General features: G+C 38.8%; 1 protein-coding gene across 1 annotated transcript in view; it reads right to left on the bottom strand.

Moving 5' to 3' along the window:
* LOC113031425 (neural-cadherin) overlaps nt 1–12,815 on the bottom strand; it is a 141,365-nt gene that overhangs the window by 75,018 nt on the left and 53,532 nt on the right. The window contains exons 2-4 of the mRNA XM_026183492.1: nt 9,501–9,689; nt 4,483–4,708; nt 1,491–1,695 (exon numbers count right to left, since the gene is read on the bottom strand). Of these exons, the coding sequence (XP_026039277.1) occupies nt 1,491–1,695; nt 4,483–4,708; nt 9,501–9,689 (620 nt within the window). The remainder of the gene's footprint in view (nt 1–1,490; nt 1,696–4,482; nt 4,709–9,500; nt 9,690–12,815) is intronic.

Raw genomic sequence — 12,815 nt, 5'->3', positions numbered from 1 at the left:
TACAGGTGGCAAAGAGATGCTATTTTAGTGTGTTATTGAAACTATCTTGAAGTCTTGGGGTTTCTATATTGAGAAAATTGGGAAAACGTGTGTAGTCTAGATTCATATAATATTAACAGTCAAAAAAAGGTACTAAGCTTGACACCAAATGTCAATATAAAGCTGTTCGACTGAACAATGGAAAGAGACAGAGACATGTTGACGGCTTTAAAATGTCTGATGAAGGTGATGAAGCCAGAGGCAATAAAAACCGCAGAAGCTACAGTAAGGTGCAACATAAGCAGTGCTGCAAAACCCCCTCTCTCTCTTTTACATGCACACGGACTCACTCACACACACACACGCACACATGCACACACACACACACACACACACTGGCATGCACGAACAGGCAGGGCATTTATAGTGAATTAGCCAGCCAAGCTTATAGAGCAGCAGTGGCCTTTGGGGGACACTGGTAGTTTAGCAGCTATTCTCTCTGTGTCTCAACCATCTGGACACTGAGAGCAGGTGATAATGGATTTCTCTTGGTGTGTGTGCTTGTGGGAGTGTGTGTTAATGTGAACAGATGTAGATATCTGTTGTAGTAAGTCTTCAAAGCTTACTCTGAGGGTAAAAGTCAGTACTTAGCAGCCAGGCTTTTGCACTTTACGTATGTGTGTATGTGTGTGTGTGTGTGTGTGCTCGAGCCACATATAATCTATTATTGTGCAAACCCTGTAACAAAATAAAAAGAAAGCTCCTGCACCACAAAACTGCTGATTCCTAAGTGATTCCTAAATTCTGAACACAGCTTTGAACTTGTGCATTTCACGGAGTTTTCATCGTGAGAGCTTCACGGGATGCTCAGCAGTTTGTTTTTAGTGGTATGCTTGCAAAATAAACACATAAATTTAATAAACAGTAAATGAAAGAGTTGCATCACAGCATCTGATTCAGCAGCAGCACTTTCTTTCTCATTTTAAATTAATGAGTTTTCATCAGAGAAGTGGTATGCCGAACTGTCAAGGGTCAACACCCTTACATGTTCTCAGATATGTGTGATGATGAGCTGTGGATTTATTTCAGAGGCTGTGGTAACACTTACAACTCTGTATTGACCTTCCAATTCACACCATAATACTCCATGGCCATCATGTGATTCGACTGTAAGAGTTTAATATGCCATTGATGTGTGAACACTTAGAGTGCCTACCATTCTCCACCAGTTATCAAATATAATAAATTATTTTCAATCACTCTCTAACTTCTGTTTTCAATTATCAGGTTGTCTGAGTGTTATTTTTCCCTGGTTATTGTTTTAACTGCAGTGCACGGGACCATAACTTTGTCCCAAAAGATAAAGCTGTGTGTTAAAGCTGTAGCTACATGCTGTTGACATGGATGTATAAATTTAGAGCTTGCATTCACACATCAAACTTGTAAAAGTATTAGTCACTTTACACAGATTAATAAATAGTATATTTGCATGCTTGGTAGTGTAGCTGTACCTCTGCCACGCTGCTAAGGCCGGTGTCGGGTTCAGAAGCTCGGACCTGCAGGGTGTGCAGGTTGTGACCACTCTCATAGTCGACGTTCCTGGTGAGGCTAAGCGCTCCGCTCTCCTGGTTGATGCTAAACAAATTCCCTGGATTAACCAGTAGCATGTATGAGAGACTCTTCTTCTGGAAGGAGACAGCATGGACAACTGCAACTCTACATGGACGTGGACATAAACACACACAAAGCAAGAAATTTAAGCAACATTAGCAACAGTTTTCTTACCAGAAAGAGAAAATAAAGGGAAAAATAGACTTGAGTTCTCCAAGATTTTATGAAATCCTTTTCTTAGACCTCTATCTTCTGCTGAATCAGATAAAATACTGTGTTAGTTTTAATGTATGTGTGCACCACTTCACAGTCAGCTCCAAGTCATGTCTTAGCATGGCTTAGCAAAAATACTGCAGCCGCGGGGGAACTGTTAGCTAAGCCCCCTAAAAGTAGAAAATATCGAGAAATTTCCATATCTTTTGTAGTTCTTTAAATGTCATTACACATTGGTTGTGACATTTCCTTACCTACTTTAGCACTGTTGTTATTTTTATTGCTTGTATTCCTGTTTTTATCTGTGTAAAGCACTTTGAATTTCTTTGAATGAACTTGGTGTGCCTTGCCCAAAGTATAAACATGACCACAGGTCTGCAGAAAGCTGATCTGCATTTCTTTTTCCAAACAGACTTATAAAGTGAAGAGGAGCTGTGACGTGCTGGTCGAGCTCCAGTGCTGCGTTTAAAGTCTGCAGCCTTCATGGATTATTCTGAACTCAGACACCATTGCAACCCGATTAATCAATTTAACATAAACTAACACACAGGTATGCACAGACGCACATACGGTCAGAGGACACGTGCATGTGAGGACATAAAAACAAATAAAAGGGACATAATGGAAGAAGAGACACACAGAAACCACATGCAGAGATACACCCACAGACACACTGCTCACAGGGTGGCATGGATACTTGGATATTAATACAATGTGCTTTGCGCCAGCAGCCCCGAGGATTCACACACACACTCTCCTTCATGTTTATCCAGACCTCGCTTTTAATAAATATTTGAATTTGCCACACTTTCAAATTCTCAGCCTCAGGCCACACTCATACATCTGGGTCCTCTTCAACCACCTCCACCCACCCCAGCCTTCTCTGCATCATCCCTCTATCCTTCATTTTCTTCTCTTCCCTCTCCTCCCTTCCTCTATCATCCCTTCACGCTCTCCACATCCCTCCACCTCTCCCTCCTCCTCCTTCTTCTTCTTTCCTTTTGTCTCGCTCTACAGGGCTCATCTTTTCATGCATCACATGACATGCAAAGCAAGGGAGCAGGCACACACAGACAGACACACATATGCACAAAATGCCATTTTTACATTCTGTGTCTGAGGCAGTGGAATGCAAATCATGTTTCTGTATATATGGAGTCAGAAATATAAACAGACACTTTTGTTAATAAAACCTACTCACAACAATAGCACCAGATGTAAGATTACAAGTACTTCTAATATGTCTCTCTGTGTATAACCCTGTCAGTAACATATACAAACATATAAATTAAAAGCACATAAAACTGGTACCTGTTGGATCACTTCTAATGCAGTTGCTTGATACAAAGCAGCATAAGGTGCTGTATCAAAACTTGTACTAATGGATCATACAGGAAATATGCGCTTAGTATTTATTTTTATGTGTTAACTGCCAGGCATTTTGGTTTGTACACATCTGTACATCCATGCAAAGGGTGAACCCGTCATTGTCAATAGACCACACAAGATGGCGTCTTCTGGTTTAACTGGTGTAACTGCTGGAGGCCTAAATGCTAAAAATAAGACTTCAGAATTTGTCGAGTAGAGAAGGATCTGTAACAAGGAATGATAAGAAAAAGAAAAACTTAACACTGTCACTTTCACCTTTTTTACTTATTGAGGTTTATATTTCAGAAAGCATGCGTGTAGCAAAAAGCTTCTTATAAGTTACAGTTTTTCTCAGTCGCTTTGGTGCGTTTCTCAGAACACCATTAACATTTGCACAGCAGTTAGTGCATTTCCCAAAACAATTAGTGCTACAGTCACTTGTTCACTGTAGAATACATGTAAACATAAAATCACCCATTTGGTAGAGCCTCCTCATGAGTGACAGCTGTAATTCACCTGAGATCAATTGTTCAATTTCGGAGACATTTCCAGGAACAATGATACAGAAAGGTATAGGATTTGCTTGACAGATGGCCAATTTTTGGCATGTGATAACTAGTTCAACAATTTTGTGTGTGATGACTCAAGCAATGGATGTATGACTATTCGTTTTATTGGGAATGACTATTCAGCATCCATAGGTATGATTACTTTTGACTGACATGACATAAGCAAATGGAAATGTCAGAAAGCAGCAGGGAAATGTATGGAAGCAACTGATTCATGTCCAAAATCATTTGCAGTTTGTTCAGAGAGAGGAGAAATTGCTACTATGATGTGCACAAATGACTGAGTGTTGTGGAGGTTGAACTAATAGTTATGAGAATTTCAATTCTGATCTGAGAAACGCACCAAAGCGACTGAGAAAAACTGTAACAACTTATACTGCAAATAAACATCCAATGCTATTCTTTGGGAGTTTCACTGTATGTATGCATAAGGCATATATTTCCAAAGAAACTGGTAAACCTGTGAGACCTAATTGACTTGTGAAGGGCTAAAATGTATAATAGCAGTCTGGCAGTTTAGATGAAATGTCTCAGATGCCATCTTGCATTTTACAGGATTTAAAAGATTAGCCACTAAGATCTTGACGTATTACAGAACTTTCGAGTGTCTTGGAGTGTATACAACTTACTAAATGTGAAGCCTCAACAGCATAGCCAGGTGGTTATAATGCTGTAAGTGTTATTCACAGAGCATACACACAAACAAGGGCTAACAATATGTCAAACTGCTGTAGGGACTCACGGTTGGCCAACGGGTATGTTCTCTGGTACATTCAGGCTGTACGTGGAATTGGTGAACTGGGGTGGCCGATAGCCTGCAAGGATAGCAACAGTGGCTGGTGGCCCTTTACGACCATGTCCATCCACTGCCTGAACCCGAAGGAGGTACTCCTTACTGGGGGTCAAAGGTCGACCGGTTGTCCTGATCTCCCCAGAACGATGGTCCACCTCGAAGCACTCCTCATCACCTTTATAAAGAGAAAAGGAAACTCTGCCTTTAAAAACATTAATTTAAATGATAGATAGATAGATAGATAGATAGATAGATAGATAGATAGATAGATAGATAGATAGATAGATAGATAGATAGATAGATAGATAGATAGATAGATAGATAGATAGATAGATAGATAGATAGATAGATAGCAGCCACAGCTGTCCAATTATAAAACTAAATAAGGTAATATGAAGCTAGAGGGATTCTCTGAGTATGTTTATTTCTGTGTGTGTTTGTGATTAACACGTTTTGAAGAGTCCCCACTGGAGAAGAGAAGGAAGAGGGAAGGGAGCAGTAGAAATGTGGAGACAATTTGACAAAAGAGAAAGAAAGCAGACATGGAAACTTTGAGAAGAGGAGGACAAGAAGAAAAGTACAGTTTAAAGTTTGCTTAGCCTCTCTGTCCACCATAATAACTGCCATCATCACCTCTTGGGCTGGTGCAGAGTCCAACAATTTCAGTAGCTTTCATCCTATATTCTATCTATTATTTATTTCTAAAATCCCTGAGAAAATAGTTGTGTCTCAGGTTCTTGCTCACTTGTTTGGCAATAATCTTTTTGAACAGTTTCAGTCTAGTTTCTGTCCCATTGATTCTCAAGAAAACAGCCTTTGCAAAATTCACCAATGACCTCCTAATAGCAGCTGACTCTAGTCTATTAACCATTCCTCTTCTTTATTTCCATTACTATTTATGCAATTGCAGACTATCACACTATGTCCCATAATATCCTTCTTGACAGACTAGCCTCTACTGGAATTAATAAACCACCCATAAACTGGTTTAATTTCCATTTTTAAATCCTATCCTGGTTCAGTCAACTTAAATATCTCAGCTGAAATTTTCATTTCCAGTTATACCACTTGTTCTCCAGGGATCTGTTTTGGGGCCTCACCTATTTATCAACTGTCTATTTCCTTCTTTTGTAAAATTATCAGCATTTCAATTTCCATTGTTATGGTGATGACACCCAGCTCTACCTGTCAGCCAAACCTACCACCACTCTCCCAGCCACCTTCCTCCAGGAAATCAAATCCTGGTTTTTCTCATTGGCATCCAGAATGTCAAAAATTTTCCCTCCCGATCGACAACTCCTCAGTTTCTCCTTCCCCTCAGGTTAAGAGTCTGGGTGTCATCCTTGACAGCACACTTATTATGTCACTTGCTCCTCATACTTCCATCTTTGTAACATTAATATATAAAGACATTAATGTCTGTCTGTCACAACCAATAGTACTCCCATCTTTATTCACACCTTGGTTATGTCCATGGCTTCCTGTATATCTCTTTCTCTCATATCCATCCATAACTTTCAACTGGTCCAGAAGTAGTCACAGAAGTTTCTCCATTTATCACATCACATCTGTTGTTCAGCAGCTTCACTAGCTCCCAGTTAAATATCGTATTGATCTTAAGATTCTGCTCCTCACCTTAAAGGCAATCCATAACCTCCCTCTGCAGTACCTCTCTGAACTACTGCACGTTACACACCCATTCACATCCTCAGGGTTTCTTCTTCTCTTCTTCTTACTATGCCTTATGCCTGTTTGACTACCAAACAGTTGCTTCAGTTCCTCTGTTCCTCACCTCTGGAATTGCCTCCCATGAAACATCTGTAACACTGATTCTCTCCACTTTCAATTCCCATCTCATAATGCACCTCTTTAAACTGTCATACTCACTCTGCTGGTCTTCCACCTGTCATATGAATCCTCTGTTCTTAATTACTTTATATATTTTAAGCTTGTTTTACTGACTTGATTGATATTTTCTTGGTTCATTCTTGCACTTTTTTAAAACTCTTTTGTGTAAGGTTTTGAAAGGTACCCATTACAAAATGTGTTTTTATTATTGTTATTATTGTTAAAAACAAAGATAGGCAAAGTAAGGTACCACTCACAAAGGCCTAGACAACATCCGCGACCCCTAGACAACTGCTAGTTACTAAAAAAAGATTTGTATTCCCCAATTGGTTGGCAAGTGGTTGGTGGCCGAGGGAAAGTGGTTACAAAGAGGAAACCCATCCTGCCTGCTGCAGCCATCCATAGTTTGCATGGAAGATGTGTCTTGTCTGCATAAACGTGCTAACTAACCACAGAGCAATAGTGAAACTTGAAAAAAAGTGTGACACAGGCACACAACGAAACAAAGAGGCAAAGGCTGTATATCATGTCATGAATAGAAAGAAGATGAAAGGTTAGAATGGGCGGATAAAAAAAGACATGAAGGGCAGAGAAGAATCCCCAGCTGTTGACTGGAGGGTTTTGAACCAGCAGCTGCATCCAACCTGTCAATCATCTTCTCTTGTTTTGACTGCTGAAGGGAGATTTTTCTGACACTTGTTTGTCAAAGTCTCACTAAATGAGTTGTGGTTTGCTTCTAAAGCAGCGGTCTCCAACCTTTTTTGCGCCACAGACCGGTTTATGCCCGACAATATTTTTACAGACCGGCCTTGAAGGTGTCGCGGATAAATACAACAAAATAAAACTAGTACCGGTACCGAAAAAAGAAGATTTATTAATAACACACGTGAAAAGACCCAGGAAAACCGAGTAAACGATAAAAACGATAACAAAATAACGCTGAAAACCGATAAAAACCCTGAAAACCATACATTTCACACCTGAGCCTCAACTCTCACGGCCCGGTACCAAACGACTCACAGACCGGTACCGGTCCGAGGCCCGGGGGTTGGGGACCGCTGTTCTAAAGCTCCTACAGATTGCCTTTATTGTCTCACTTTCATAATAATCTCTTTTGAATTGAAATTAAAACTGACTTAAAGTAGGTTTCGTTCAGAGACAAGAAGATGCATATTGGTTTCTTGCCCCTGATTGGCATAGCATGAAGACTAGGCAAGAGGCCAGGGAACCAGTTGGCAAACCTGTCCAAAAACTGAATAACAGCACCTCTAAAAGCTCACTGACTCATGCTTTATAACTGCATTCAGTGACCTAAAATATCCAATGACCTGTCCAATTGTTCTGGACAGACATGTAATATATGGTAGTTGTTACTATAGGAAGAAATATATTTTACTGTGGAATAACACTACTATGATTTTGTGAAACTTCTGAAAATAAAAACTGATATCTGTCAACCTCATCTACAGCTAGAGACTGCTATAGATTCTTAAGTTGTCACTTTACAATGGAACCATTAAAATTTGAGATTTTTATTCCATATAAGTAGGATTCATGGTACTGCATTTGAGCCCCCTTGTGTAGGTATTTGACTATGCAGAGTGAAAGATTTTGGGTATACGGATGTGCTTGCGTGCACTTCAAAAAAACAGAAAACCCCAACAACAATGCTGAATGCTGACTGGTTGAAAGTTGGTCCTAAACAGGAAAGGGAGAGACAGCTGAATTTATCAGCAACATAAAGAACACAGAAAGTGGTTGAAGTGGAAATTATTTTTGAAAGTTTCACTTTATAACTTAGGTCTTCTCCTTGGTTGTTTGGAGGACCTACTAAATATAAAAAACATATTTTAAAAAATCTTGATGGTGACGCCTGACAGGAACTGGATCAGAAGATTTTACATATCAAATACAAACACAAAGGGTTACAAGTTTACAGTTTTATAAGAGTAGCATTCCTGATGATTAGATTGTCTTATTCATTTAATTTTTATAAAATCTAAGTTTAAATTAAAGTGAGTCTTGCAACTTGGTGTTGTTTTAAGTCTATAAAAACATGGCAGAAGGGAATGACAGTGATTTATTTCAGTTTTCTAAGAATATGTTGAGTATATTGAAGAATAACAGAAGATTTTGTAGATATAAAAAAAGAACCATTTGTTTCAACTTTTATTTTTTTAATAGTACAGTGATGTCAGTGAGCGCACACTGTTTTTAAAAAGACCCACAGAAACTGAAACTTTCAACTCATTTTTAAGCCACTAAAACAAAAACTGCAAATTTAGGATGCTGTAACTGATTAAAATAACATTAATGCCCCTAATTGGCTTCACTCACTCTACATGAATATATTTTCACATTGGCATGATGTTAAAAAAACATTTTTAATATAAATTATTGGATTATTCATTTGTACACATGTAGTCACATTACGCCAAGGGGAAGTAAGAAGCTTTTAATAAGAAAGCATTAGAAATTAGCTCTCAAAATATCTCCCCTTTACTTTCCTCCCCCATTTTTCTTCACTTAAAAAAAAAAAAAAATCCACAGCCACTGGCGCCCATCCGCCCACCCTCTGACTCTCCCACTCGCTGCCTCTCCAGAGACTTCCCTATTATTCCTGAATCTGGGAGCTTTCTTTGCCCCAGGGAGCGATTAACAGCGCAGCTCCATCCCGTTCTTGAGCATTTCTTTCTCCCTCTTCCATTTGATGGTAATTGAAATTCAACAAGTCAAATTTTTATTTATAAATCACTCTTTTGAAAAAAACAGGTTTGTCACACAGAGCCTGGCAGAGCTGCAGCGGACCTAATTACAGATACGAGCGGGAGATAAGAGCAGGAACAAACACATGACAGGTTTTTAGAAAAACTGACTGAAAAAAGATGGAGGTTTGACTGTGGTAGGTAAAAAACACCCCAAAACAATGAAAAAAATACAATGAGTCGGGCGAGTGTTGATATTATAAAAGACGTGTTAATGCATTTGAAATGTATCTTTCATCTTTGAAGGGTTCTTAACATCTTAATAGCTCATTTTCAGCATATACAGTATACAGAAAATATTTATATAGTCATTATGCACAATACAGCAATTTAAATAAGATTTTAACCACTCACCCTCAAGTAGGAAGAACTGAGCTCGTCCTAGTGTCCCATCTCGTTGTCGTGCTGACAGTCGATACACTACAGAGCCTGGTGTTGCATCAGGACCAATAGCAGCCAGGTAAGGTGAGGGAAACATCGCCCACTGCAGGTCAGCCTGACTGGGCATGCTCAGAGTTAACCTGCACAGGTACCAGTCATCACCTGGATAAGAGAGTAAACAAATATGACATTACTACATGTAACTGATTTGAAAAAATCCTGTTACTCAAGAATCCAAGATAGCTCTGAATAGCTACCATACAGTGATTAGGATTATGTAGCTGTCCTTCTGAAAGGAATGGTTGCATTTAGCCAACTTATTACTCCCCCATGTACCTGCTCCACTCTCACTTGAAAATAGTTCAATTGTTATAACACCATTAAGTTTGTGAATGTTACTTCTCTCGCAAAATCAAGAAGGAGGTGAAACTTAAAATATAAGAGAATGGTTCTTGCTGGTATTTAAACTAATCTGTTTATTTATGTATTGTTAAATAACCCTATTCAAAACTACCTTTCACCCAATGACGGCTGGGATAGGTTCAAGCCCCTCATGACCCTGAACTGGATAAGAGGAAGAAAATGGGTGGGATGGATAAATGAATGGATGGAAAGAAGCCCTTTTCAACTGAATACTAATCTTTATTGAGCCCAGGAAAATTCATAACATTTCTATAACCAAAAAAGATAAATGTTTGAAAAATGTCCTCAGAAGACAACAGAATCTGATTTAGTTACTTGGCCAGTACTGTATATACATATGGTTTATAGTTTTGTTATGGCTTCTTATCCAGTATTAGTATTGGATAGTATTAGTATTAATTCAATGATGCAGTTCAATGTTGAAAAATAACCTCTTTTATTTAGCCTTTGGTTTTAACCAACTGAAATATCTGACTGTTGAGCTACTAAGGTGACCAGTCAGTTTCTATATGTGTCTCTCAACCTGTTTTCCAGACACAGGACATCAAATAACTGCATATAAAATAATAATTATCCACAAAAAAATGGACTGTAGTGTCCATGAAATGGCTTTGTATTAAGAGTATGCAGTATGTATTTACAAGATTACAAATCTAAAATCAACATTGTTAGTAACACATTAGCCATAAAACTGCTAAACATCTGGTTTTAAATCATGTCTATGTAAAATATGTCATAGAAATGCATTTGCTTTTAGAAATAATGACTCTTTGTACTATAATATACAGTAACAGTCAAAAGTTTCAATTGATAGTGATTTAATAGATGATTTCTGTGCATCAGTGTTTTTATATGTTTTTATTTAAATGTTACCTAACAGTCCCTGTGTTTTGGTGGTTGGCTGAGTGCTTCAACTGCATGGCTGCTATTGTTGTCTCAGCTTTGAAGTGACGAAGCTTGTTAGCTAAGCCAGCTGCACTCGTTCAGACAGTGGTTCAGCCAATGGGGACAAGGTGACATCTCTCAACTTTTGTCATTTTTTCCTCATCTCTCATCATCACCTTGCTGCTCCAGAAGAGAACAGTGAAGGAGTGACAGGGAGGAAGAGAGAGAAGGAAGCAGTTCCTCCAAAATAAAACAACAGAACTTTCACAAGATCACAAAGACACACAGCAGGAGCTCCCATTCTCCCAGTCAAAAATACACACACGCACGCACGCGCATGTTTTTTCTGCATCCAAAAGTCAACTCTCTTTATATATTTTGTTGTGTCGTCTGGTTCTGAGGAGGCATTTGTTTGGTTTGAAGGTGCTTTGGCGCTAGCTGTTGTTTTGGCTCTTGTGTCGTTTTGCAACAGCAAAGGAGACAACAGCCTGAACAAGCGAGGAAACTTCACTTCAGAGAGACCAAAAAACGAAAAAAAAAAGAGATGAGGAGGTGGCAGAAGAGGAGGTGGAGGAGGGAAGGAGGTGAAGACACAATGGTGTCTACCTTTGTTTCTGTCTTCTCTGAAGGTCTGTCAACAAACTGAACATGAGAGGGAGAAGGAAAAAGAGGAGGACAGGAAAAAGGAGGCAAATGAGACAGGGACATAAAGGGAGACAAAGAAGTAATAATAGAAAAAGCAAAAGGAAAACAGGAGAAATGAACAATGGGGTGAAGCCAAAATGGGGGAAAATAAGGCATAAAATGCAAAAAAATTAGAATAAAGAAGGAATATGGTGAGCATAGATGCAGAATGAAGAAAAAAACAATGAGGAAAAAGAAAATGTGCTCCATCTTAGAGTTACCCATCAAATTCAAGTACACAAACACATACTATTACACTCAGTGTGACGGGCACTGTCAGGGGATCCCATTATCTCTGAATCTGCATCACCAAGAAATGTCCACAAATCAACAATATCCTCTATGTATTTAACTCTGTGGTTTGTGAATCACATATTTTTAGCTTCAGTAATCCATTATTAGTTACCTGTATGTGGAAAAATAACACTAACAGAAAGCTGTTGTTTCTGTAATGATTAATATTAATTCTGTATATGCCAAAGAAAAATTAATGTCCTTTCAGAAAAGAACAACTTAATCTGAAAATAAAAATATATCCTATTCCAGGCCAAAGCATGCTGTGACTATGATAAACACCCATAAATAAAGTGAGAAAATGAGCAAAACGCTAACTAAAAAAAGTTAAGGAGATGAGGGTGAGGCGATAATGAGGACGGAATCTTCCAGCTTAGCGCTCCACTGTCCTCTCCCGCGTTAGCCGGCCTTGAGTTTTTAGTCAATGCATAAAATCCAGAATAATCAAATCTATTTCTGTCTGTTGTTTTACATATGCTGTGCTGTGGGCCGTGCATGAAAGCCAAATGAAGTCTGTCCTATTATTATGATAAGCATCAACACGTTCAGATGCAGTGCCAGCGGTCAGCACATGTGTCAGCCTGGGCGAAAACTATAAAGCCAACCTTACTGTATGGAAATACAACTGCAAGGGGGAGCGAAGTGGACACAATGCCTCCTTTGTACCTCCAGGCTGATAAAAGCTCACTGACACTAGAATAATGGCATTTGATATATGATATAATACGTAGTCTCTGCAGGGTCACACTGCAGCTTGTTTATCTGCATTAGTGAGTGGAACACAAACCGCAGCCCCTCCTACATAAGTAACACTTTTTATTGGAAAATTTTAAAAAAGTACATTTTGTATATTATTTAGGAGTCTACACAGATAAAGCAAATAAAGAGCTTACTGAACACTATGGGCATTAGAGAGAATGTCCCTGTTAGATTAAAAGAGTTTTGCATTATGCGCACAGTGTAATATAGCCCAATCAGTGAAAACAAAGGGTCTCCAAACAT

The sequence above is a fragment of the Astatotilapia calliptera genome, chromosome 11 (assembly GCF_900246225.1).
Source record: "Astatotilapia calliptera chromosome 11, fAstCal1.2, whole genome shotgun sequence".
Taxonomy (NCBI): domain Eukaryota; kingdom Metazoa; phylum Chordata; class Actinopteri; order Cichliformes; family Cichlidae; genus Astatotilapia; species Astatotilapia calliptera.
Note: the sequence above shows the minus strand (reverse complement) of the source record. Positions and strands in the feature narration are given on the sequence as shown.